Source organism: Canis aureus, chromosome 10 (genome assembly GCF_053574225.1).
Source record: "Canis aureus isolate CA01 chromosome 10, VMU_Caureus_v.1.0, whole genome shotgun sequence".
Classification (NCBI taxonomy): domain Eukaryota; kingdom Metazoa; phylum Chordata; class Mammalia; order Carnivora; family Canidae; genus Canis; species Canis aureus.
In genome coordinates, this window is record NC_135620.1 from 49,220,911 (window position 1) to 49,248,569 (window position 27,659).

General features: G+C 35.4%; 1 protein-coding gene and 1 pseudogene across 3 annotated transcripts in view; one reads left to right on the top strand and one right to left on the bottom strand.

Moving 5' to 3' along the window:
- LOC144322335 (importin subunit alpha-1 pseudogene) overlaps positions 1-27,659 on the bottom strand; it is a 283,230-nt pseudogene that overhangs the window by 252,976 nt on the left and 2,595 nt on the right. Inside the window, exon 2 of the transcript XR_013387989.1 lies at positions 15,151-15,224. The product of XR_013387989.1 is annotated as an importin subunit alpha-1 pseudogene (transcript). The remainder of the gene's footprint in view (positions 1-15,150; positions 15,225-27,659) is intronic.
- Positions 1-27,659, top strand: part of LOC144322336 (uncharacterized) — an 84,880-nt gene that overhangs the window by 56,299 nt on the left and 922 nt on the right. The window contains exons 4-6 of one of the 2 annotated variants that reach the window (XM_077912232.1): positions 9,877-9,957; positions 22,079-22,173; positions 22,743-22,794. In XM_077912232.1, coding sequence (XP_077768358.1) covers positions 9,877-9,957; positions 22,079-22,173; positions 22,743-22,794 — 228 coding nt within the window. The remainder of the gene's footprint in view (positions 1-9,876; positions 9,958-22,078; positions 22,174-22,742; positions 22,795-27,659) is intronic. The other variant, XM_077912233.1, reaches the window with a different exon arrangement.

Here is a 27,659-nt window from a genome sequence, read left to right on the forward strand (position 1 = left end):
CACAGGCAACACCCTACTGAACTTGGCCACAGCAACTTCTTGCAAGATACATCTTTGAAGGTAAGGGAAACCAAAAGCAAAAATGAATTATTGGGACTTAATCAGATAAAAAGCTTCTGCACAGCGAAAACAATGGTCAACAAAACTAAAAGACAACCTACAGAATGGGAGAATTATTTGCAAATGACCTATCAGATAAAGGTCTAGTATCCAAGATCTATAAAGAACTTATTAAAGTCAACAGCAAAGAAGCAAACAATCCAATCATGAAATGGGCAAAAGACATGAACAGAAATTTCAGAGGAAGACATAGACATGGCCAACATGCACATGAGAAAATGCTCTGCATCACTTGCCATCAGGGAAACACAAATCAAAACCATAATGAGATACCACCTCACACCAGTGAGAATGGGGAAAATTAATAAGACAGGAAACAAGTGCTGGAGAGGATGTGGAGAAAGGGGAACCCTCTTGCACTGTTGGTGGGAATGTGAACTGGTCCAGCCACTCTGGATAACTGTGTGGAGGTTCCTCAAAGGGTTAAAAATAGACCTGCCCTCTGACTGACCTAGCAAATGCACTGCTGGGGATTTACCCCAAAGATATAGATGCAGTGAAACGGCAGGACACCTGCACTGCAATGTTTATAGCAGCAATGTCCACAGTAGCCAAACTGTGGAAGGAGCCTCGGTGTCCATCGAAAGATGAATGGATAAAGAAGATGTGGTCTATGTATACAATGGAATATTACTCAGCCATTGGTCACGACAAACACCCACCATTTGCTTCAACATGGATGGAACTGAAGGGTATTATGCTGAGTGAAATAAATCAATCGGAGAAGAACATTATATGGTCTCATTCATTTGGGGAATATAAAAATAGTGAAAGGAAATAAAGGGAAAGGATAGAAAATGAGTGGGAAATATCAGTGAGGGAGACAGAACATGAGAGACTCCTAACTGTATCAAATGAACAAGGGGTGGTGGAAAAGGAGGTGGGCAGGGGGTTGGGGTGACTGGGTGATGGGCACTGAGGGGGCACTTGACAGGATGATCACTGAGTGTTATGCTGTATGTTGGCATATCGAACTCCAATAAAAAATATATACAAAAAAGGATAAAATAAATAAATAAATTTTGAAAATCATAATAAATCGACATATCACAGAAATAATATACTATAGACAAAGTATAAATATTTACAATAATTGTGTTCCTAATAATCCTTTTTTTAATCTGTATACCTCTAAAAAGTATAGCAAATATTGACATGTTATAGACCCCTCACAATTGAGGAAAGCATCATTTATTGAATAACTTTTCCAATAACAATTTACTAGGAGCAAAGCACAAATGGATGCTGTGAGAAAAGTGGTAACTGGATGATGGCTTTGCTTGGAATGTGCCCCTATATACAGGCATCCGTTGTTGAGATTCTTAAATAGCTACAGATCTCATAAAAAACAAACAAACAAACATGCATTTAGAATGAATACACACACACAATTGTTGATCTAAATTGGATATACCTTAATGTAATAGCCCAAACTAAGTATGTAAACCAGGTTATAAAAAACACATTGTCCATTTCTACTTAAGAAATAGAATACATTTTTAGGATGCAGGGATGATAAAATTGCTTGTGAATGTGCTACTTATACCTGAGTCTAGAAGAAAGGCAAAAACACAAAAGGTGAGTGAGATAGCCTAGTTTTGAATTTTATGGCTTGTGATTTGATTATGAAACTAGCAGTGCCCCCAGCATTGGATTATATAAAGTCACTTTCAAATGATGCATAATCTGGAGTCCCTTTGAAGTATGAGTTTGGAATTTAATCAACAGTTCTGTCACACACATATGTCCTGATACCTGGTAGCAAGGTGAATGTGTGGAAACAGGTCCTGACTATACTTTTTACATGCTTTTGATTCATTTTATTCTGAAGCAAAGGAGTGAAATTGCTATAAAATTAAGAAATGAACTGGTGATACAACTAAGTTGATTTTAATTCATACATACCTATAGTTCTTTTTAAGTCTGAGAAGATAATTTAAGACATGAAAATACATAAAAACAATAGAATATCTCAGAAACTGAAATTAGACAAACTTGTATTTTAAAAATATTCCATCTATTGGGTATTTTTAGTGTACCGATTTCAAATTGGCTTCAGAATTTTCTCAAGCTTCATAAATGTAATTCTTTTTAGATAGACAGACATACACATACATACAGAGAAGCCTTAGTGAGTTTCATTTAATAGTGATGGCTTCTAGTCTTTCCCTACCTTAAGAATTATAAGCTGAACACAACTAAAATATACCTAATTCCTTATGGCACAGCAGCTTATAGCTGTATTTTTAGCTTAGCCTCCAAGCATTACTTTTTAATATGGAATCCTATAAGACTTACAACAGTTTTTCCCAAACTGTGAATTGACCCATTTATGGGTTATGATGGAGTAGTGGGTCATAAGATCAAGTAGAGGGCTAGGCAACAGTATTTTAAAATTAAGATAGAACAGCAAAAATCAGAGTGCCTATCATATATAAATATAGGCATGGTCCCATGAATATTTTGTTCCCTTTAAGTGTATAGATATACAAAGTTATTTAAACCATCTTTATACTACTCATAATAATTTAAAATTTTGATAGCAATGTGTGAGAATTATGCACCTATTTCAAGGGCTTCATGTGCCCTAAAAATAATCTTCAAAATTCTCCAGTTATATACATTTCCTGAGGAAAGTGCTTTGATCTGATGATTATGAAAATATTTTTTAAAAACCTCAAATGACAGGTGGGAATGGGGAAGATAGTGATAGAGTAGGAGGACCCTAGGCTTGCCTTGTCCCATGAATACAATTAGGTAACTACCAAATCTTCCTAAATACCCCCAGAAATCTATCTAGAGACTGGCAGAAGAAACACTACAACTAAAAGTAGAGAAAAGGTCACATCAAAGGAGGTAGGACTTGCAAAGATGCAGTTTGGGAGAGAAACAGGCCATGGTTACTGTGGTGGAGAGGGAGCTGTGGTCACAGAAAAGAGAAACAGACTAATACTTAGGAGAACTTACAGGGGAAAAAGAATCCCCACAGCAATTGGTCCAGAAAGCAAGATTGGCTGAGTTCTTGCAAGCAGTGAGGAGGCTTAAAGCATGAAGTCCTAAAGGCCAATGGGCTTGATTCAGATAAAGCCCAGTGGGCATTGAGCTGTACGTGGAGAGAAGGCAGGGCCAACAGCCCATGCACATACAGCATAGAAAGAGTAATCTGAAACATACCTAAGGCAGAGAGTGAGGAAGTTATTTCCTTATCTCAAATCATGTCCCAGAGAGGCAGCATTCAGGAGAGACTCCTCAGAGAACAAAGGAACTCACAGGCACCATTTTCTTCCCCCACCCTTCAGCATAAGCACAGGGCTACTGGTAGAAACCAATGCTGCCATGTCACTCAATACTTAACTTGCTTATACAAGCCTCACCCCTGTATACTCTGGTGGAACTGCTGTTCCCAGTCATACTTCCCCCAGTTCGAACACCATGGGCACCCCTCCCCTCAACAGAAAACCACTCAAACACATGCCAGCCCTGAGTCTACCAACATGAGAGTTTTGTGAAGTCTCATTTCTGGTGGCAGTAGCTATAAATCTCATTTGGTAAGCAGACCAGAGCACACTTAGTCAAAATTTGCCACATCCAGGCAAGGGAACAAACATTGCCCACAGCAAGCAAAGAGAGCCTCTGATAACAACTGGCCTCAAGGATAAAATGGTGAGGACACAATAGCAGAGCACATGCAGCACATATAAGAGGCCCTCCCTGAAGTGCTGGGCCCTAGGGAACAGCAAATACTGCACAGCAAGGCATCACAGGACCTCTTCTCCATAAGGCCATTACCCTCAGAATAGGAGATATAGCTGACTTTCCTAACATAGAGAAATAGGCACAGAGATAGACAAATGAGAAGATACTTATCCAAATGAAAGAACAGGAGAAAGTCACAGAGGGAGATCTATGTGAAGCAGATGTAAGTAACACGTCTGATGGAGTATTTAATGAAGTGATCATAAGGATACTCACTGCATTCAAAAATAAAAAAAAAAAAGAGTAGGAAAACATCAATGAGACCCATAACACAGAGATACAAGAGAACCAGTCAGAGACAGAGAGTACAATGAGGTTTGATGCAATTAACAGCAGGCCAGAGAAATAGAGAAATGATTTAATGACCTAAAAGCCAGAATAATCAAAAGTAACCAAGATGAACATGAGAGGAAAAAAGAATTATGGAAAATGAAAATAGACTTAGGTAACTCAGTGACTCCATCAAACAAAATAACATTCACCTTATAGGAGTCCCAGAAAATGAAGAGAGAAAAGGAAGCAAAAAATTTACTTCAAGAGATAATAGCTGAAAACTTCCCTAATCTGGGGAAGAAAACATTTATCTGAATCCAGGAAGCACAGAGAACCTCCAACAAAATCAACAAAAGCAGATCCACACCAAGACATATTATAATTAAAATGACAAAATATAGTGATAAAGAAACCATTTTAAAAGCAGCAAGACAAAAAAAAAAAAAAAAGGCAGCAAGACAAAAGAAGACCATTATATATATAAGAGAAATTCCATAAGTTTATCAATGGATTTTTCAGCAGAAATTTTCTAGGCCAGAAAGAAGTGGCATGATATAGTCAAACTGTTGAATGGGAAAAACCTGCAGCAAAGAATACTCTATCCAGCAAGGCTATCATTTAGAATGGAAAGATATATAACGAGTTTCCAAGACATGGAATAACTAAAGGAGTGTATGACCTTTAAACTAGTCCTGCAAGAAATATCAAAGGAGACTCTGAGTGGAAAGGAGAGACCAAAAGTAACACTATGAAGGTAGGAAAGACAAAAGGAGTAAATATGAATATTTTTGTAAAATATCAGTTGAGAAACTCATAAAATAAGTGTTTGCAAAATAGGACACCATATGCCTAAAATGTGGAGAGGAGAAGAGAAAAGAATGGGGTTCAAACTTAAATGACTATCAATTTAATAGAGACTGCTTTATGCAGAACAGGTTATAATCAATCCTCATGGCACTCACAAATCAACAACTACAAATATATGTGCAAAGAATGAAGAGAAAGAAATCCAAATACATCACTAAAGAACCCAGCAAACCATAAAAGAGAGAAAGATAACGGATCAGAGAATATCTCCAGAAAAATCCACAGGTAATAAAATGGCAGTAAATATATATCTATCAATAATTCCTTTGAATGTAAATGGACTACACAGTCCAATCAAAAGACACAAGGTGAAAGAGTGGATAAAACAAAAAGCAAAAAACAAGGCCCATCTATATGCTTCCTACAAGAGACTCATTTTAGACCTAAAGTCACCAGCTGAATGAAAGTGAGGGGATGGAGAAACATTTATCATGCAAATGAATGTCAAAAGAAAGAGTAGCAATGCTTATATTAGACAAAATATAATTTAAACAAAGACTGTAACAAGAGGAGGACACTATATAACCATTAAGGGAACAATCATACAAGAAGATACAACAACTGTAAATATTTATGCACCCAACATAGAAGCACCCAGATACATAAAACAGTTCATAACAAAGCTAAAGGGACTAATATGTAGTAATACAATAATAGTAGGGGATATTAATACCCCATTTTCATCAATGGACAGACCATCTAAACAGAATATTAACAAGGAAACAATGGTTCTGAATGACACACTGGACAAGATGGATTTAACAGGTATATTTAGAACACTCCATCCTAAAAGAGAATACACATTCTCTAGAATAAATCATATCTCAGGCTACAAAACAACAACAACAACAACCACCTGAAAAGACCACAAATACATGGAGGCTAAGTGAAATGCTACTGAACAATGAATGGGTCAACCAGGAAATAAAGGAAGACATTTAAAAATTTATGGAAGCAAATGAAAATAAAATGGTTCAAAAACTTTTAATGCAGCAAACATGGTCCTAAGAGGACAGTTTGTAGTAATACAGGACTACCTGATGAAGCAAGAAAAATCTTAAACAACCTAACCTTACACCTAAAGGAAATAGAAAGAGAACAACCAACACAACCTAAAACCAGAAGGAAGGAAATTATCATTAGAACAGAAATAAGTGATACAAAAACTAAAAAACCAAAAGAACAGATCAATGAAACCAAGAGCTTTTATTTGAAAAAATAAAATTGATAAACCTCTAGCTAGACTTAATCAAGGGAAAAAGAGAAAGGACTCAAATAAATAGAATCAAAAATGAAAGAGAAGAAATAACAAACACCATAGAAATATGAACAATTGTAAGAGAGTATAATGAAAAACTATATGTCAGCAAATTGGAACACCTGAAAAAAATGGATAAATTCCTAGAAACATAAATTATGGACACTAAGACAGGAATAGAACATTTGAACAGATCAATTACCAGCAAATAAATTGACTCAGTAATCAAAACACTGAAAAAACAAAAGTCCAGGACCAGATGGCTTCACAGCTGAATTTTGCCAAACATTTAAAAAAGAGTTAATACATATTCTTCTCAAACTATTCCTAAAAATAGAAAAGGAAGTAAAACTTCTAAACTCCTTCTTTGAGGCCAGCATTAATTACCCTGATACCAAAATCAGATAAAGACTCCAGTGAAAAAGAGAACTACAGGCTAATATCCCTGATAAACATAGATGCAAAAATCCTTAACAAAATACCAGTAAACTGAATCCAACAATACATTAAAAAAATCAACAACACAATCAAGTGGAATTTATTCCTAGTTTGCAAGGTTGGTTCAATATTGGCAAATCATTTAACATGATACATCACATCTATAAGATAAAGGATAAGAACCATATGGTCATTTTAATAGATATAGAAAAAGCAGATAACAAAGTACAACATCCATTCATAGTAAAAACCATCAACAAAGTCAATTTAGAGGAAATATACTGCAACAAAATAAAGGCCATATACGTAAAACACAGAGCTAATATAATCTTTAATGGAGAAAAACTAAGAGCTTTTCTCCTATGGTCAGAGGCAAGACATAATGTCTACATGGTACTGGAAATCATAGTCACAGCAACTAGTCAGCAAAATAGAAATTAAAGGTATCCATCAGTAGGGAAGAAATAAAACTTTTACTATTTGCAGATGACATGATACTATATATAGAAAACCTGAAAGCCCACCAGAAAACTACTAAAACTGATAAATGAATTCAGTAAAGTTGCAGGATATAAAATTAATGTATAGACATCTATTGCATTTCTATGTAACAATGATGAAGCAGCAGAAAGAGAAATTAAGATAATATCCCACTTAAAATTGTACCAAAATATGTAAGGCACCTAGGAAAAAACCTAACCAACAAGGTGAAAGGCCTACATTCTGAAAAATATAAAACACTAATAAAAGAAATTAAAGGCAACTCAAAGAGATGGAAAGATATTCTATGTTTATAGATTGGAAGAAAAATTTTGTTAAAACCTCTGTACTACCCAAAGCATTCTATGTATTTAATGCAATCCTTATCAAGATACCAACAGCATTTTATACATAACTAGAACAATCATAGAACTTATATGGAACTACAAAAAGACCCCAAATAGCCAAAGCTACCTTGAAAAAGCAAAGTAAAGCTGGAGGCATCACAATTCCAGACTTCAGGTTACATTATAAAGCTGTAGTAATCAAAACAGTATGGTACTGGCACAAAAATAGACACGTAGATCAATAGGAAAGAATAACAAACTCAGAAATAAACCCACAATTATATGCTCAATTAATCTTTGACAAAACAGAAAAAAAATATCCAATGGGAAAAAGATAGTCTCTTCAAAAAAATTGCCAAAAAATATTGGCAAAACTGGTCAGGAACATGAAAAAGGTTGAAACTGGACCACTTTCTTATACCACACACAAAAATAAATTTAAAACGAATGAGAGACCTAGATGTGAACTAAAAAACCTTTTATTTCTAGAAGAGAACATAGACAGTAATCTTTTTCACGTTGGCTGTCACTACTTCTTACTATATATGTCTCCTGAGGCAAGGAAACAAAATAAAAAATAAACTATTGAAACTTTATAAAAATAAAAAGCTTCTGCATACTGAAGGAAACAATCAACAAAACTAAAAGGTAATCTATGGAATGGGAGAAGATATATGCAAACCACAGAACGATAAAGGGTTAGTATCCAATATATATAAAGAATTTATAAAACTCAACACTCAAAAAATAAGTAATCCAATTAAAAATGGGCAGAAGACATGAATTGAGTTTTCTCCATAAAGACCTACAGATGGCTAACAGACACATGAAAAAAACATGTTTATCATCACTGGCCATCAGGGAAATACAGGTCAAAACAACAATGAAATACCATCTCACATCCTTCAGAGTCACTGAAATTAACAATACAAGAAATAATAGGTGTTGCTGAGGATGTGGAGAAAGGAAAACCCTCTTGCACTGTTGGTGGGAATGCAAACTAGTGCAGTCATTGTGGAAAACAGTATGAAGTTTCCTCAGAAAGCTAAAAATAAAATTACCCTATGATCCAGCAATTGCACTACTGGGTATTTACTCAAAAAATACAAGAACACTAATTCAAAGGGATACATGCATCACTGTGTTTACTGCAGCATTATGTACAATAGTCAAGATATGGAAGCAACCCAAATGTCCATTGATTGATGAATGGATAAAGATGATGTGGTATGTGTACACACACACACACACACACACACACTTATACACACAGTGGAATATTATTCAGCCATAAAAACAATGAAATCTTGCCATTTGCAATAACATGGATGGAGCTAGAGAGTCTAATGCTAAGTGAAATAAGTAAGAGAAAAACAAATACCATATGATTTCACTCATATGTGGAATTTAAGAAAAAAAACAAATGGGCAAAGGGAAGAAAAAGAGAGAAGCAAATCGAGAAACAGACTCTTAACTATAGAGAACTGATGGTTTCTAGACTGAGGTAGGTGTGGAGATAGGGGAAATTGGTAATGGGGATTAAGGAATACATTTGTTGTGATGAACCCTGGGTGATGCATGGAAGTGTTGAATCACTATATTGTATACCTGAAACTAATATTATACTGTATGTTAGCTAACTATAATTGAAATCTTTTTAAAAAAGTTCAGACGACATTTATTCTCACTCTAAAGCAAATTTAATTACTATATTTGTAATTTAGGAATATATATACTTTAAAATCTGAAAATAACAAATATAATTTATGTTTATACTTTAAAATCTGAAAATAACAAATATAATTTATGTTTATATGCCTCTCTATTTTGCAGAGATGTAACATAGATCATGTCCCCAATTCAAATTTAGGTTCTAAATTTTTAGGTTCTAATTTTTTTGTGTGTGTACAAAGTTTATGTTCACAAAAATAAAAGTACCTATAAAGATGCAAATAAAGCATATTATATATTTCAGCTTACCTAAAATCCTTTATATCTTCTGGAAACAACTATTTTGTATGTTAAATTTTTATTTATATTTCTAGGCTTAATAAATATGTACGTACTAAGTACATAATGAGGATGGTGGCCAACAGAAGGGAAAGAGAGGTGAAAGATTATTAAAGATTTAATAATGACCTAGCAAAAATTGATGCATTATGAACAATAATTCTATGCCACCTGCAGAGATCTTATATCACAATGTTTTTCAGCATATAGAGAGTAATAGGATGTTATTTAAATTTTCCAAGTAAGGGAAGTGAGGATCAATGTAGTTAAGATTTTTTGCCTTTGGTCACAAAATCAGTAAATGTTGGATCTTGCATTTTAATATAGCTCTGACTCCAAATCTACCCATGTCATTGTGCACAGGATAATAAAAGAGGAAGAATTCTCAGCTCTAATTCTCATTTGCAGGTAACTTTAGGATGTGAAGTACTGGCTTCCTCTTACCTAACACCATCCTACTCAGTAGACTAAATTAGATGTTGGATTATTGTAGAAAATAGCCTTGTGTATGGGGAAACTGCCTTCTTTAGTCCACCCAATTTATTTTATTTTTTTTTCACCCAATTTATTTTAGTACATCAAATCTCAAATGAGACAGGATGATTAGGCAGCATTTGTTAACAAGAGAGAATGGCACTCCAAAAGGCATACATAAACAAGCAAATGCTCAGTTTTAACACAAATTTTGGGTAATAGCAATATGAGTGACTTGGGCAGACATCATCACTAGAGTAATATTTAACACATATATTATAAGAACATATAGGCAAAGATTAGATGTAGGTTAAGAAATCAAACCCTGGAGGAATAGTAGATGGTGTGATGCCCTTCCCATATCCCCATTCAAGCCTGAAAGGCTTATTTCTCCTGCTGCTATGAATGCTGCTGTCTGATGTCTGATGGCTCTCAAATGTCAGCTCCCTCTGGAAGTTGCCCTGCTTGGAGAGACTGCCTCACTCTTCTGTGGGCAGCCTGCATTGAAGGGTTCATAGATTCCACAGCATAAAGACTTAGTCCTCTCGCTGTACACAGAATAATTTAAAGGGTACACCTAGCTTTAGAAACTCCTTCTCTAATATATAGCCACCTGAGTTTTTTGGCAAGACTATCTTGCAACCTAATCTTCTTCTCCACCAAACACTACTGCTCCTTTCCCTCTCTTTCTATAGTGAAGATCTCCAAAATACTCCCTAACAACTTCCTACAATGTACATTCTACTCTTCAGTCTGTTTCTTGGAGAACCTAGGCTTTGAAAAGGTCTACAATAATCTGAGTCCATATCCATTGTCAGCTGCCAAGAAACCCATAGAGATTAAGGGAGCAAAGCTAATTGACCAAATGATTAGCTAGATGGTCACACTTATTCAAAGATGAAAAAGATGGAGGTGTGGGGCAGCAAGCACTGCAAGAGAAAAAGAAGCTCTTGATAGTGATCAAGTCCATTCAGATGAGGCCCCCCTAATCAAGCCATTCAGATGAATGGGTCACAAAGATGTCCACATTCTAATCCTCATCCCCAGAACCTATGTGTACATTACCTTGCAAGACAAAATGAACTTTGCAGATATGATTAAAGTTAAGGATCTTGAGATGAAAAGATTCTCGATATCCAGGGCTTAATCTCAGGACAGATATCATTAAAAGAAGACTATATTTTCCATTTGCAGTCAGGAAAAAAAAATGTGATGTGAGAATGGTCAGAGAGATGCCATATCATTAGATTCAGAAGAAGGAAAGGGGCTAATAGCCAAGAAAGGTGGTTAACCATCAAAAGCTAGGACAGGCAAGGAATCCGATTCTGCCCTAGAGTCCACAAAGAATGTAGCTGTGCTGGTAAATTAATTTAAGCCCAATAAGGCCTGTGCTACAATTCTAACCTACAGATCTGTAACACCATAAATTTGTAATGATTAAATCACTATTTTTGGGGTAATTCAATATACCAGCAATATTAAACTAATATGTATTCAGTACCAGAAGTGAAATGCTGCTGAAACCAATATGTGAAAATGTAAAATGTAAAAATGTGAAAATCGCTTTGTAGTCGGGCTATGGGAAGAGACTAGAAAAATTTTGAGGAGCCTAATAGAAAAAGGCTAGACTTCCTTGAACAAATTGTTAGTAAAAATACAGATGTAAGCTACTCTTAGTGAGGACTCAGAAAAAAGTGAAGAACAGGTCTGAGAAAACATAAATCACCTTACAGAATCCAAAATCTTTATGAACAGACCATTAGTAAAAATATGGAAATAAAAGCAACAGCTGGTAAAGGCGGAGAAGAAAATGAGGAACACGCTATTGGAAACCAGAAGGAAGAAAATTTTTGCTGTAGAAAGGCAGAATGCTTAGCAGAATTGGGTCCTTCAGATATGTGGAGAACAGAATTGGTAAGTGATTAAACTGGGGAAATTTCTAAACAGATGAAGCCTGGTTTCTTGCTGCTGAAAGTCAAATGGTAGAAGGAAAAGATAAACTGAGCAAGAATTATTAAACAGACAGAAAAACAAAAATGTAAAGAATCTTGAATGATTCTGGAAGTTCTCAAGTCAGACTGAAAAAGAAAAATCACCAAAATTAAAAGATTCACCACTAGTAAATCAATCACGATTCAGAGGAAAAAGCCATCCATGGTATTACCACTTTTTGCTAATACCTCGGAGAAGCAAAATGTCATAATATTCATTCATACCAGTGGCTCTTTGAGGAGCTCAAAATATTGTCTCACTTATAACTTCAGTCTAACTGGAGAACATCTAAGAAGTTCTAGCATTATCCTTAGGCCATCTCCACAGGCCAAACACAGAAATGGGATTATTTAGAAAAGATCTGTGGAAGATCTTGGCTAATGGAGTGAATACCATGACATGTACAAGAGACCCTCAAGAGTCCAGAATTTTAACCAGTAGAAACATTGTTGGCTGGGAATTTAAAGGAATATAGAGACTACAAAACTAAAGTTGATGGAAACACAAATTTCTATACAAAGGAAGTAGGCTAAGACTACCCAGATACAAAAAATATACTACTATTCATGAGAAATGAATGATGCCTCAGAAGTCAGAACTGAGAGCCTGAGTAGCTGAGGCACCTAAGATTAATCTCAAGATTTGAAATCTAATGGAGTTTTTTCATGTGGATTTTTTAATTTCTTGGAGCCAATGACACTTTTTCCATTTTTTACTTTCTTGAACCAGAATTTCTGTATCTGTTATATTATGCCTGCCTCCCAATATTTCAGGAATGGATTATTTACCTCTTTATTTCCATAAATCCATAGATAGGATGCCCTGGAAGAGATTATTTCTGGAACATCACCCATATCTAATTTTGATGATTGGCCTGATGAGTTTTGGACTTTTGAGTTAATGAGACTTAGGTAAGGTTTTGAATTTTAATTGATGTTATAATGGGTTGACACTTTTTTAGAATGCTGTGATCAGGTACATATAATGTGTATGTGGAAGAATGTGAATCTTTGCATTGTTGAAGGTAAATTGTCATAGGCAGCATAATGGACCCCTAAATATATCCATATCTTAGTCACTGGAACCTGTAACATGTTACCTTACATGGCAAAAGGGCCCTTGCAGCTATGATTAAGGTTAATTCCTTGAGATGTGAGATTATATTAGATTAACCTAGAAGGGTCCCATCTAATCATATGGGCCTTTAAAAGACCCTTTCTGGGGATCCCTGGGTGGCACAGCGGTTTGGCGTCTGCCTTAGGCCCAGGGCGCGATCCTGGAGACCCGGGATCGAATCCCATGTCGGGCTCCCGGTGCATGGAGCCTGCTTCTCCCTCTGCCTGTGTCTCTGCCTCTCTCTCTCTCTCACTGTGTGCCTATCATAAATAAATAAAAATAAAAAGAAAAGACCCTTTCTGGGCAGCCCTGGGTGTTCAGCGGTTTAGCACCGCCTTCAGCCTGGGGTGTGACCCTGGAGATCCGGAATCGAGTCCCATGTCAGGCTCCCTGCACAGAGCTTGCTTCTCCTTCTGCCTGTGTCTCTGCCTCTCTCTGTGTGTCTCTCTCTGTGTTTCTCATAAATAAATAAAATCTTTAAAAAATAAAATAATAATAAAATAAAGTAAAATAAAATAATACATACATACATACACACATAAAAGACCCTTTCTTGGCTGGGGTCAGAGTCAGAAGGAGCTGTGACCTCAGAAGAATAGTCAGAGAGATACAACACAGGCTTTGAAGACCGAAGAAGGGGGCTCCCACCAATTAATGTATGTGGCCACTGTCAGCTGGAAAAATAGAAAATGGAGTCTCCCTAGAGCCTCCAGGAAGTAATACAACCTTGCTGACACCCTGATTTTAGCCCAGTGAGATCTGTGTTGGACTTCTCACCTACAGAACTATAAAATAATTAATTCGTGTTGTTCTAAACCATGAACTTTGTGTAGTTTTTATTGCAGCAAATAGAAACCCAACAAGCTTCTTTAAATGGTTGCCCGCTATAGTATTTGAGACACCAGTGAAAGGAATTAAAAGCCTAAGTATGACAGTTGAAAATATGATAATGAATAAGAGATAGGCGTCAATATGGTCTCTCCCTTGAGACACCTTCTCTATAATATTTGCAACAGAAAAAAGGCCTATTTATGAAAATGTGAATTACTGTTTATGTGTAGGTAATGTTAAATTCAGAGCCTTATATGTACGTTACAAATGTTCCATCTCCTTTCTGATCTAAAATTATGCCTAAAAAAAATAAAATAAATAAATAAAATTATGCCTAGAAATGTGGGGTACTTCTTTGCACAGACAGAATATGTTTTCTAAACATATTCACTTTCATTATTTTATATTTTTCTTTGCATATGGAACATGAATTGGTTTATCTTGTCCTTTTCATATTACTTCACTGACTGTAATTATAAAGCTTTTCTTTTTGAATATTTTTCTTCTCACTAAATTCAAAAGAAATTGATTCTTTTATCACCTCTGATGTGCCTGAAAACACTTCCTATTGTGAAAATGCTGACAGACCAGTTCTCCAGAAAGAAAAATGTCACATTTTCTTCTTCTTGGGAGAATGCTTGTAGAGGGTAGGGTTTCACTGTTGTGAAATTAATTGTTCTGATGTAACAGAACAGAATTGTTCTGAATAGACAAGATTAAGAACTTTCAAACAGTATAAAATGTATACCTAACCCAGGTTGCTGGAGATGTTTGGAAATGTTTGGTGCATACACTGAGTTTGTAAGACAATTCGAATGCATCATATAAACAGAAATGTAGGATAAGCAGTGTGTTTATATACATAGAAAAGTGAACATGCTACTTGAAGGAAATTTTCCAGTCCTTATAAAGTGAAGTGAAATTTCATTTAATTCCTCCCATGATTCACTGATGTCTCAGTGGCTGCAGTCAAGTACAATCTGTTTCTGTGATATTTCATGTTGATTATTTTCCTTTTCTTTCCCAGTCTTTTGTCATAAGATATTTAGTATTTTTTCAAATAGAAGTAGGGATTCATTTCCCTGAACATACACATGTACACACATAATTTTGATGCTAGATTCCCTAGATATAGAATTTTTAGATAAAATTAACATTTTCAGAATTTTAAAGAAAATTTAACATTACCTTTTATCTTCATGTGTTGGTAACTGGAAGTCATGCCAATGACATATTCATTTCAGGTAGCCAATTGCATCTTCCTGTAAGTAATATTGTCAATAATCAAGATCATATATCTGAAATATATAGGAGCATATTATTTTTTACTTCTGTTTATAACAGTGGATTTGCTCATTTTGCAAGTATAAAATTATACTTTTGCAAGTATAAAATTAGATTAGGAAAATACTGCTCTATCATATTGTTGCTAACTGTTTCTTAGGTGGACTAATGCTCCCTATCTCAAAACGTTTTCATATTTTTCACTGTTCTTTCCTCGTCTTAGATTCTAGGATATTTTTCACCAAAAGAACTTAGTGATTACTAATTAAATGTAGAGCTGCATTCACTCTATTAATTAGCCATTCTCTTAAAGTTATTTTGTAATTTTATTTTTAATTCCTGATAAATCTTTTTGTACTTGTTTCATAGAGATAAGACTATTCATATGTTTTTAATAACATGGACTAGCTAATTTTTACGTTATACCCCTACATCAGATTTTCTGTTTGCACATCTTGTTCCTCTTTCAAATAGGTGTTTGTTTCCACTTTTTAAAACTGTCACATGATCAGGGTTTTTTTCTCACATTTTTGAATGGAGAATTAAGTGGGTCAAGTAGAAATACTTGGTATGTGTTTTCCTTGCAGGTATATAGGCCTGTTTTCCCAATTTCCTCCCTTTTAAATGAGCATTAACAGCACATTCTAGTAAAGTAGCTTTTAAGTTTGCAGTATGTGCCAAATAACAGATTTTTCTTTATTATTTTATGAGACCACTAATTTCCAAGATAAGAAGGTGATAGTATTTCAACAAATTTCTTTTATCGATGGAGTCTTTCCTTTTCTTTTTATTTGGGAAGTCCAGCTATGTTCTCTTTCTTCAGATTCTAAGTCCTACACAGGAGATCTTCTTCTAGGTAGAAATTAGGTTCACTTTAGAAAGAAAATGATCCTGAGATAGGCACAGCTTTTAAGAATAGGATATTTTTCATCTATAGTACCCAAGGCAGTTTACACATTTAATATGCAATCTCTATAAAAATACCAACAGCGTTTTTCACAGAGCTAGAAGAAACAATCCTTAAATCTGTATAGAAACACAAAAGATCCTGAAAGTCAAAGCCATCTTGAGAAAGAAAAGCAAAGCTGGAGGCACCGTGATGGCAGACTTTAAGTTCTATTACAAACTATAGTCATCAAGACAGTATGATACTAGCACAAAAACAGACACATATATCAATGGAACAACATAGAAAACCCAGAAATGGACCTGCAACTATATGGGCAACTAATCTTTGACAAATCAGTAAAGAGTATCCAATGGAAAAGTCTCTTCAACAAATGGTGGTGGGAAAACTGGACAGCAGCATGCAGAAGACTGAAACTTGACTACTTTTTTACACCATACACAAAAATAAATTCTAAATGGATTAAAGAGCTAAATGTGAGACAAGAAACCATAAAAATTCTAGAGAAGAACATAGGAAGCAACCACTTTGACCTCAACCATAACAATTTCTTACTACACATTGCTAGGATCAAGAGAAACAAAAAGCTAAAATGAACTATTGGGATCTCATAAAGATAAAAAGCCTCTTGCATAGCAAAGGAAACAACCAACAAAACTAAAAAGCAGCCTATGGAATGAGAGAAGATATTTGTATATGACATATCTGATAAAGGGTTAGTACCCAAAATTTATGAAGAACTCATCAAACTGAAAACCCTACACCCAAATAATCCAGTTAAGAAATGGGCAGAAGATATGAATAGACATTTCTCCAAGGATGACATACAAATGGCTAATAGACACATGAAAAGATGCTCATCATCACTCATCATCAGGGAGATACAAATCAAAACCACAGTGAGATACCACCTCACATCTCTTAGAATGGCTACAGTTAACAATACAGTACTCAACAGGTGTTGGTGAGAATACAAAGAAAGGGGAACTCCCTTTTACTGTTGATGAGAATGAAACTGGTGCAACTACTCTGGAGAACAGTATAGAGGTTCCTCAAAAAAGCTAAAAACAGAACTACCACACCATTCAGAAAGTACCCTAACTAGGTGTTTACCCAAAGGATACAGAAGTAATACATGGTACTCTAGGAAGAGTACATGGTACTTTGATGTTTATAGCAGCATTATTTATTTATTATGAGCAGCTATACATCAGTAAATAAGTCAATCTAGAAGAAATGGATGCATTTCTAGAAAATCAGAAACTACCAAAACTGGAACAGGAAGAAATAGAAAACCTGAACAGGCCAATAACCAGGGAGGAAATTGAAGCAGTCATCAAAAACCTCCCAAGACACAAAAGTCCAGGGCCAGATGGCTTCCCAGGGGAATTCTATCAAATGTTTAAAGAAAAAACAATGCCTATTCTACTAAAGCTGTTCCAAAAGATAGAAAGGGATGGAATACTTCCAATTTCGTTCTATGAGGCCAGCATCACCTTAATTCCAAACCAGAAATGGACTTCACCAAAAAAGGAGAATTATAGACCAATATCCCTGATGAACACAGATGCAAAAATTCTCAAGAAGATACTAGCCAATAGGATTCAACAGTACATTAAGATTATTCACCATGACCAAGGGGGATTTATCCCCAGGATGCAAGGCTGGTTCAACACTCATAAAGCAATCAATGTGATAGATCACATTAGCAAGAGAAAAAACAAGAACCATATGATCCTCTCATTAGATGCAGAGAAAGCATTTGACAAAATACAGCATTCATTCCTGATCAAAACTCTTCAGGGTATAGGGATAGAGGGAACATTCCTCAGCATCCTAAAAGCCATCTATGAAAATCCCATAGCAAATATCACTCTCAATGGGAAAACACTGGGAGCCTTTCCCCTAAGATCAGGAATAAGACAGGGATGTCCACCCTCACCACAGCTATTCAACATAGTACTAGAAGTCCTAGCCTCAGCAGTCAGACAACAAAAAGGAATAAAAGGCATTCAAATTGGCAAAGAAGAAGTCAAACATCCCTCTTTGCAGATGATATGATGCTGTACATAGAAAACCCAAAAGACTCCACCCCAGGATTGTTAGAACTCATACAGCAATTCAGCAATGTGGCAGGATACAAATTCAATGCCCAGACATCAGTGGCATTTCTATACACTAACAATGAGACTGTAGAAAGAGAAATTAGGGAGTGAATCCCATTTACAATTGCACCCAAAAGCATGAGATACCTAGGAATAAACCTAACCAAAGAGGTAAAGGATCTATACCCTAAAAACTATAGAACGCTTCTGAAAGAAATTGAGGAAGACACAAAGAGATGGAAAAATATTCCATGCTCATGGATTGGCAGAATTAATATTGTGAAAATGTCAATGTTACCCAGGGCAATTTACACGTTTAATGCAATCCCTATCAAAATACTATGGACTTTCATCAGAGAGTTGGAACAAATCATCTTAAGATTTGTGTGGAATCAGAAAAGACCCCAAATAGCAAGGGGAATATTAAAAAGAAAACCATATCTGGGGGCATCACAATGCCAGATTTCAGGTTGTACTACAAAAATGTGATCATCAAGACAGTGTGGTACTGGCACAAAAACAGACACATAGATCAATGAAGCAGAATAGAGAATCCAGAAATGGGCCCTCAACTCTATGGTCAACAAATATTGGACCAAGCAGGAAAGACTATCTACTGGAAAAAGGACAGTCTCTTCAATAAATGGTGCTGGGAAAATTGGACAGCCTCATGCAGAGGAATGAAACTAGACCACTCTCTTGCACCATACACAAAGGATAAACTCAAAATGGATGCAAGATCTCAATGTGAGACAAGAATCCATCAAAATCCTAGAGGAGAACACAGGCAACACCCTTTTGAACTTGGCCACAGCAACTTCTTGCAAGATACATAAATATATCTATGAAGGTAAGGGAAACAAAAGCAAAAATGAATTATTGGGACTTAATCAGATAAGTTTCTGCACAGGGAAAGCAATAGTCAACAAAACTAAAAGACAATCTACAGAATGGGAGAATAATTTGCAAATGACATATCAGATAAAGTGCTAATATCCAAGATCTATAAAGAACTTATTAAACTCAACAGCAAAGAAGCAAACAATCCAATCATGAAATGGGCAAAAGACATGAACAGAAATTTCAGAGAGGAAGACATAGACATGGCCAACAAGCACATGAGAAAATGCTCCGTATCACTTGCCATCAGGGAAACACAAATCAAAACCACAATGAGATACCACCTCACGCCAGTGAGAATGGGGAAAATTAAGACAGCAAACAACAAATTTTGGAGAGGATTTGGAGAAAGGGGAATGCTCTTGCACTGCTGGTGGGTACAACCACTCTGGAAAACTGTGTGGAAGTTCCTCAAAGAGTTAAAAATAGAGTTACTCTACGACCTAGTAATTGTACTGCTGGGGATTTACCCTGAAGATACAGATGCAGTGAAACGCCGGGACACCAGCACCCCAATGTTTATAGCAGCAATGTCCCCAATAGCCAAACTGTGGAAGGAGCCTCAGTGTCCAGTGAAAGATGAATGGATAAAGATGATGTGGTCTATACATACAATGGACTATTACTCACGCATTAGACACGACAAATATCCACCATTTGCTTCAATGTGGATAGAACTGGAGAGTATGATGCTGAGTGAAATAAGTCAATTGGAGAAGGACAAACATTATATGGTCTCATTCATTTGAGGAATATAGAAAATAGTGAAAGGGAATAAAGGGGAAAGGAGAGAAAATGAGTGGGAAATATCAGGATGGTGACAGAACATGAGAGACTCCTAACTCTGGGAAACAAACAAGGGGTGATGAAAAGGGAGGTGGGTGAGGGGTTGGGATGACTGGATGATGGGCACTGGGGGGCACTTGACGGGGTGAGCACTGGGTGTTATGCTATATGTTGGCAAATTGAAATCCAATAAAAAATTATTAAAAAGAGAAGTAAAAGGCAATCTCTGGAATGAGATAAGATATATGTAAATGACATATCTGAATAAACACTAGTATCTGAAATCTGTATAAACCTATCAAACTCAACACCCAAGAAACATCCCAGCTAAGAAATTGGGCAGAAGACATGAATGGACATTTTTCCAAAGAAGGCATCCAGATAGCTAACAGACATGAAAAGATGTCCAACATCACTCATCATCAGGGAAATTCAAATCAAAACTGTGATGAGATACCACCTCACACCTGTAGGAATGACTAAAATTAACAGAGGAAATAACAAACGTTGGTAAGGATGCAGAGCAAGGGGAACACTCTTATGTTGTTGGTGGGAATGTAAGCTGGTGCAGCTACTCTGGAAAACAGTAAGGGGTTTCCTCAAAAAGCTAAAAACAGAGCTACCCTACCACCTAGCAATTGCACTAGTAGGTATTGCAAAGGATACAAACATACTTATTTGAGGGGGCACATGCACCCTGGTGTTTATAGCAGCATTATCAGCAATAGCCAATTGAGAAAATAACCCAAATGCCCAATGACTGATAAGTGGATAAAGAAGATGTGAGTGTATACACACACACACACACATACACACATACACACACACATATATGGAATATCAGATGAAATCTTGCCATTTGAAACATGGATGGAACTATAGTGTATTATGTTGTGCCCAAGATTGCCAATCTGAGAAACCACCAAGGAGCCGACACCGATGCAAACACACGAGGGCTTATTTACAAGCTCGAGCTTGGGTCCAAGTATACCCGACACAGTGGAGCAGGGACTTGGACCCCGAGTTGGGTTTCAGCTTAGTTTTAAGGGCTGGTCTAGGGGACCTCCAGAAGGGGTGGAGGAATTCCTCAAGTTCTTTTTACATTTTGATATGGGGCCTTCAAGGGCATTGAGTTCTATTCTTATTCTAATATGGGGCTTCCTGCCACTGGCTTGGGCTCTGTTCTCATTCTAATAGGGGCTTCCTGCCCTTGGTTTGGGCTCTGTTCTTATTCTAATATGGGGCTTTCTAGGACATTAAGCTGTAAGCTGTTTTCTTCCTGTAACTGAAGTAATGTAAATCTCAGCTCTTATTCACAGGGGCCTGGGATGGCTGTACTTGTGCTAATGATGAACTTAAAGTGGAATGGCCTTAATTTTCTTGGCTTCCACATATTATACTAAGTGAAATAAGTCAGAATAAAGACAAATACCATCTGATTTCACTCCTATGTGGAATTTAAGAAACAAAACAGATGAACATAGGGGAAGAAAAGGAGGCAAACCATAAGAGACTCTTAACTGTAGGGAACAAATTGAGGGTTGCTGGAAGGGAGGTGGCTGGGGGGATGGATATTAAGAAGGGCACTGATTGTGATGAACACTGGGTGTTGTGTAGAAGTGAGGAATCACTAAATTCTACTCCTGAAACCAGTATTACACTGTATGTTAACTAACTAGAATTTAAATAAAAACGAAACTAAAAATAAGTAAGTAAGTAAATAAATAAATAAATAATAAATTTAAAACAAACAAAAAGAATAGGATATTTTTTACTTAGAACTCTGAGTATCAAAATTATTTTCTTGCTGACATTTACTACATTGTATGTTGTGTGTATTGGGTTATGATGCTTTTGCTTTGCTTTTGATCTAATCTCATTTGCATTGTATATTCCAGAAATTCTTTGATTTTATGGCTCAGTAATCACACCAATTCATATTATGGAGACATATTTTGTCATTGGAGAGGAAGTTCAGTATGTCACTGTCTAATCTGCATGGCAATTCTCTAAGGACATTTTAAAAAATATATTTTTTCCTTTAGACTTTTTATCTGAGGGCCAGGTAAATGTTATGTGTCAGTTGAGTGATTGAGCTGTGATTTGACCTCAGATCCTCTGTTTTCATCTCTAGATCTCTCATTCCTAACCAGAGACAATTGTGGATTGCGTTTCATCCCACTCAATTTCGCCAAGTTCAATCAAAACATTCTGAATGCCTACAATATGGTAATACTGTACAAGCACTAAAAATACAGAGATGGCTAAGACGAACATCCTAGCTTCAATCTATTCATACCTTTGTATGTGGAATATAGTAAAGAAGGAAAATAAGGGAAAGCAAAGACTAACGTGACTTACTAAACAATTTTGCCTGACTGTTCTGGTATAGGCCAACTGAAAAACAAACGTAAATTGAAAGAACTTTCACTATGAATACCTGTTGTATGTTAGAGAAAATAATGAGCATGTCCCTTTTTATGTCTTGATATAATTTATAAAATAATGAGTATTTGAATATCCAAATGATAGAAATAAGCTTACTCATATATACATTATAAGGATTAATTTTTTAACCTACCTTCTACTTTTCAGAGTTAATTTCCAAAAAAAGGGAGGGGGAACAAATAGAAGAAGTAGTGTTATTCATAAATAAAATGAATAAAAATATATTTAGGAAAATCAATGCTGTTGCTTAACTGTCTAATTTATACCTGACCTCTATCAGTTTAATATTCTCAAAGCTCCATGAAATGGGAGATCTTAGAGAGCACTTATCTGCCTGTCTTTAATTTTAGACAAATTGAAGTCAAAGGAAGACTTGTCTGGAAAACACATAAAAAGGCATAGGTGAGCCTACTCCACAAATTGTTTCTCCTAATTCCTTCTTAATGGAGGAGGATGGGGGTTCTTCTAGTCACTGAATTCCCCCTATTGCACTTGAGGGAAATTTTTCCTTTAGTGTTATGGGAACACAGCATCTCAGTCTATGATTATGATTCTTTTAAATAACAATAGAATAAGAAGGGCTAGACAATAATGAAACAAAAGATACCTGTAGAGATTTTTCTTACATGTAAATGCCTTTGTTTCATTAATGGCCCGAACTAGAGGGTATTTAATAATATCAATGGGATTTTTTGGTTGTTGACATCTATTATGTTGAAAGGAAAATTGCTGATGGTTTCTCCATCAGAATTTATGCAGGAAATAGACTCATGGCACACAGTACGGTCTTATTTTTCCACTCATGCTACTCTAGTTTCAAAGTAAATGAGGTGCCTGAGAAAAGTGAGACACAATTACTGACTGAAGGAAATTAGCATTTTTTCATGGAATTCAATGCTGATTAAGGGAAAGAATAGTATTAAGAGATGCATTTACATTCCCTATAGGAATTGAAGATCTAAGAAAGGAAAAACACGTATATGTGTCTTTTGTTATGTATGTACCCTTTAGCTACTGTAGATTCAAAGTACATTTCAGTAGAACATCAGTAGAAGGCAAACCCTACAGACATAAGAGCTGCAGGCAGTCTACCAAAGGATACTAAGAGTAGCAGGTGAAAAGTGGAAAAGAAACAGGGTATTATCATAGTTTTAAAATATGTATCTCAAGATATTAATTACAAATGGAAAGAGTAACCCAGCAAACATCATTTTAATCAAGTGATCAAAATTAGTATCACCAGGAAAAAGACACAAAGACATTGTTCTTTGGTATTTATGCCAAACACTTATAACCTCAGTCCAATCATGAGAAAACATCGGACAAACCCAAATTGAAGGACCCTCTACAAAACAATCAGTAGTACTATTCACAAGAGTCAAGATTATAAAAAAAATAGGTAAGACTGGGGCAGCTGGGTAGCTCAGTGGTTGAGCATCTGCCATTGGCTCAGGTCATGATCCTGGGGTCCTGAGATTTAGTCCTGTATCAGGCTCCCCACAGGGAGCCTGCTTCTCCATCTGTCTATATTTCTGCTTCTTTCTCTGTGTCTCTCATGAATAAATAAGTAAAATCTTAAAAAAAAAAATAAGACTAAGAATTAGAGAATTAGGAAGAGAATAAAGAAACAACAACAATGAAAACAAAAAATAACATGTGGGCTCCTGTACTGGATTCTGAAATGTAAAAAGGACATTAGTGAAAACTGGTGAAATTTGAATGGGATATGTCATTTGATAAATAGTATTGTATCAATGTTAATTTCCTGGTCCTGATTATTTTACTATGATATGTCAGATGTTAACATGAGTAGAAGTTGATGAGAAATAGGAACCTCTGCACTATTTTTGCAAAGTGTTAAGTCTACACTTTCTGGTATAGGCTGACTGAAAAAGTCTAAATTAAGTAAAAATTAATTAAATTAAGTCTAAAATTATTTCACAATTAAAAGTTTAAAAACGGTCGTTTTAGTATGAGAATATAGATTTTGAGGTAATACACTTTCTTTACCCAACTTTTAAAATTGTGCTGATATAAAACAAACTAGATTTGGAGAAGAAAATGAGACCTCTATGGGGAATGGGTGAGAGAAATTGGGGCAGGTTTGAAAGCTTTTGCATTCAGAGACACATCTATTTGCCATTCTTCATCAGAAATGAAAGTTGGTGTCCTGGAAGAATTACATGGAGCTCCAATGCATGGAGGTGACATGGGGTAGAGTGTGGAGAAGGGCTAATAGAAAGATGGCAAGTTTCAGAGGCAGACCAATTCCTTTTCAAATCTCAGATCTTCCACCTGATAACTATGTGACCAGTTTAACCCTAATTTACTACTACTCCTCCTATTACAACCACTACTATCACCACCTCCACTACTACCATTACTACTTTTCTTCTTCTTCCTTGTCGTCTTCCCTTTCCCCTCCTCTCCTTTTCCTCCTCCTCCTCTTTTACCCAGAGATAACAGAAATTACCTTACAGGTTTCCCAGATATTACTGAAATGATGTAAATATTATTTACATAAAAGCTCCTAACCCCATTCAAGTTAAAGCTGTATATTTCTTATTAAACTAACAAAGTATCATGAGATGAAATTTAAAAGAAAAAAACACATACATTTTCATTTACCAACAGTTATGTGTAGTCTCTAAGTCTTATGGGTATATTTCTAAATGATTATGATTTTAGTGTATCGTTTTTACCTTGCATTTTCCCCACTTACTGCTTATAAATGCTATCATGTTGCTACATATTTTTAAAATGATTATCTCCCTACAACTGAATATTTAAGTCGATTCCAATTTTTTTATTCTAATTATTTTAAACTATTGTAAGCCATGAATGCATTCAATATCATTTCTTTACTTGAATTATTCCTTTTATAAAAGACTATGCATTAACAGTGTAGTTTTTGTGAATAGTTAAAAATTAACCTTCTTCATAAACTTTTATTGTTTACCCTCTACTTTTATATAATTGAAGACATGAATCTTAAACCACTGAAGTTTCTTAGCATTATTATCAGAAGTACTTATTAGCATCATCTTTGCTTCTAATATAGAACCACAACCCAACGCTGGTGCAGAAAAATGTATAACCACCACTCTTTAGATATAAGAAGCATGACAAGTGCTATATAGATGCTAGTTTTCATTATTATTAATATTGACATGTGCTATTGGTAAAAAATAACCATCAGTAATTGTTATGATCATTCTATTAGACCTCTAGTATAGATTGCCACTGGTGGAAGTGGACAAGAATACGGAAGAGATGAGGCCTTTAAAAGTATATGGGGAAGCCCATCACAGTGTATCTCATTTACCAATGTTGCTACAATGCAAATTTTCCTTTAGTTCTTTCAATTTTAAACAGTGATGGCTTTGTGTGGCATTTTTTCTTGATTCTGAGGTTCTGTCAATTCCTGACTTGTAATTATATATATGTATATATAATCTCCACCCAACTTTTAAAATTGTGCTGATACAAAACAAACTAGATTTGGAGAAGAAAATGAGACCTCTATGGGGAATGGATGAGAGAAATTGGGCAGGTTTGAAGGCTTTTGCATTCAGAGACACATTCTTCATCAGAAATGAAAGTTGGTGTCCTGGAAGAATTACATGGAGCTCCAATGCATGGAGGTGACATAGGGTAGAGTATGGAGAAGGAAAAAAATATTTTTTCGTTATTTCTTTCATTTTTTATTATATATAGCTATATATATAATATATGTATATATAATAATATCTATAGTAATTATATATAATATATATATATATATATATCTCCCACCATACTCTAAACTTTAGTTTTATGCTCTCTTGATTTTGCTTACATTTGTGATCTCTGATTCATTGTGATCTCACTAGTGTCTTTCTTTTATAGTCTGATCTCATGTCTTGCTTCCTTGTTAAGCTGTTATGCTGCCACCTTTGATCCAGTATGAAAAATTTAAAGACTATGGGCAAAATGAAAATCTAATATTTTAATTTTATTGGAATATATCATACATTTATCGGCTTATTAGAGTAAAAGATAAAAGGTTAAGAAAACAGGTTACATGCTACAAACTTTTCTATCAATTGTTCCTAAACTGGAAAGGAAAAGTACAGCACAACTTCTCACTTAGAACTCATTTTACTAGTTTTGACAATATTAGAAACAATCAAACTAACTTCACAGTGTTATTTAATTATTGTGTTAAAACATATGTAACATTAAATTTATCATTTAAAATAGTGTAAGTGTACAGTTCAGGAATATGAAATACAGTTGATTCACATTATTATGCAACTTTTGCCATCATCCCCAGGACTGTTCATTTTCTGAAATTGAAACTCTATATCCAGTAAACAGTAACTCCCTTTTATCCCTACTCTCAGCCCCTGGCAACCATCATTCTTCTTTCTCTGAATTTTACTATTCTAGGTGCCAATAATAATAAAGCATTTTGTCCTTTTGTGACTGGCTTATTTCACTTAGCATAATATTATCAAGGTTTATCCATGTTGTCACTTGTTTTTAATTTCCTCCCTTTACAGGCTAAGTAATATTCCATTATATGTATATACTGCATTTTGTTTATCCATTCATCCATTAATGGACACCTGGGTTGCTTCACCTTTTAGCTATCAGGAATAATGCTGCTATGAGCATGTGTATCTACATATCTAAATCCCTGCTTTCAATTGTATTGGATATAATCTTGTCAATACTTCAGACTTGTCATTTTCTGTTTGTTTCTTGCCACTACTCAACACTCATTTTCTATTTGTTCTAACAGCTTTAAAATACTAGCCATACTAAAATACTACTGGGTGTGAGAAAGCATCTCACTGTCGTTTTGATTTTCATTTCCCTAAGTATTATTGATGGATATCTTTTTGTGTGGTTATTGTTCACTTATTTATCTTCTTTAGAGAAATGTCTGTCTATTCCAGTCATTTGTCCATTTTTAATTATTTTTTTCATGCTCACTCTAGTTTTAATGATGGAAGTTTTAAGTTGTTTTCTTTTTTAAGATTTATTTACTTTAGAGAGAGAGACAGAGTCAGCATGGTGGGGAGGCACAGAGGGAAAGTCTTAAGCAGATTCCGCACTGAGTGCAAAGCCTGACACAGGGTTCAATCTCATGACTCTGAGATCAGGGCCTGAGCAGAAACCCAGAGTCTGATGCTTAACCAATTGAGCCACCTAGGTGCCCCAATAATGGAAGTTTTAAGCTTCAAATCAAAAGGTGAGGCAAGGAGAGATGTGATAAAGAA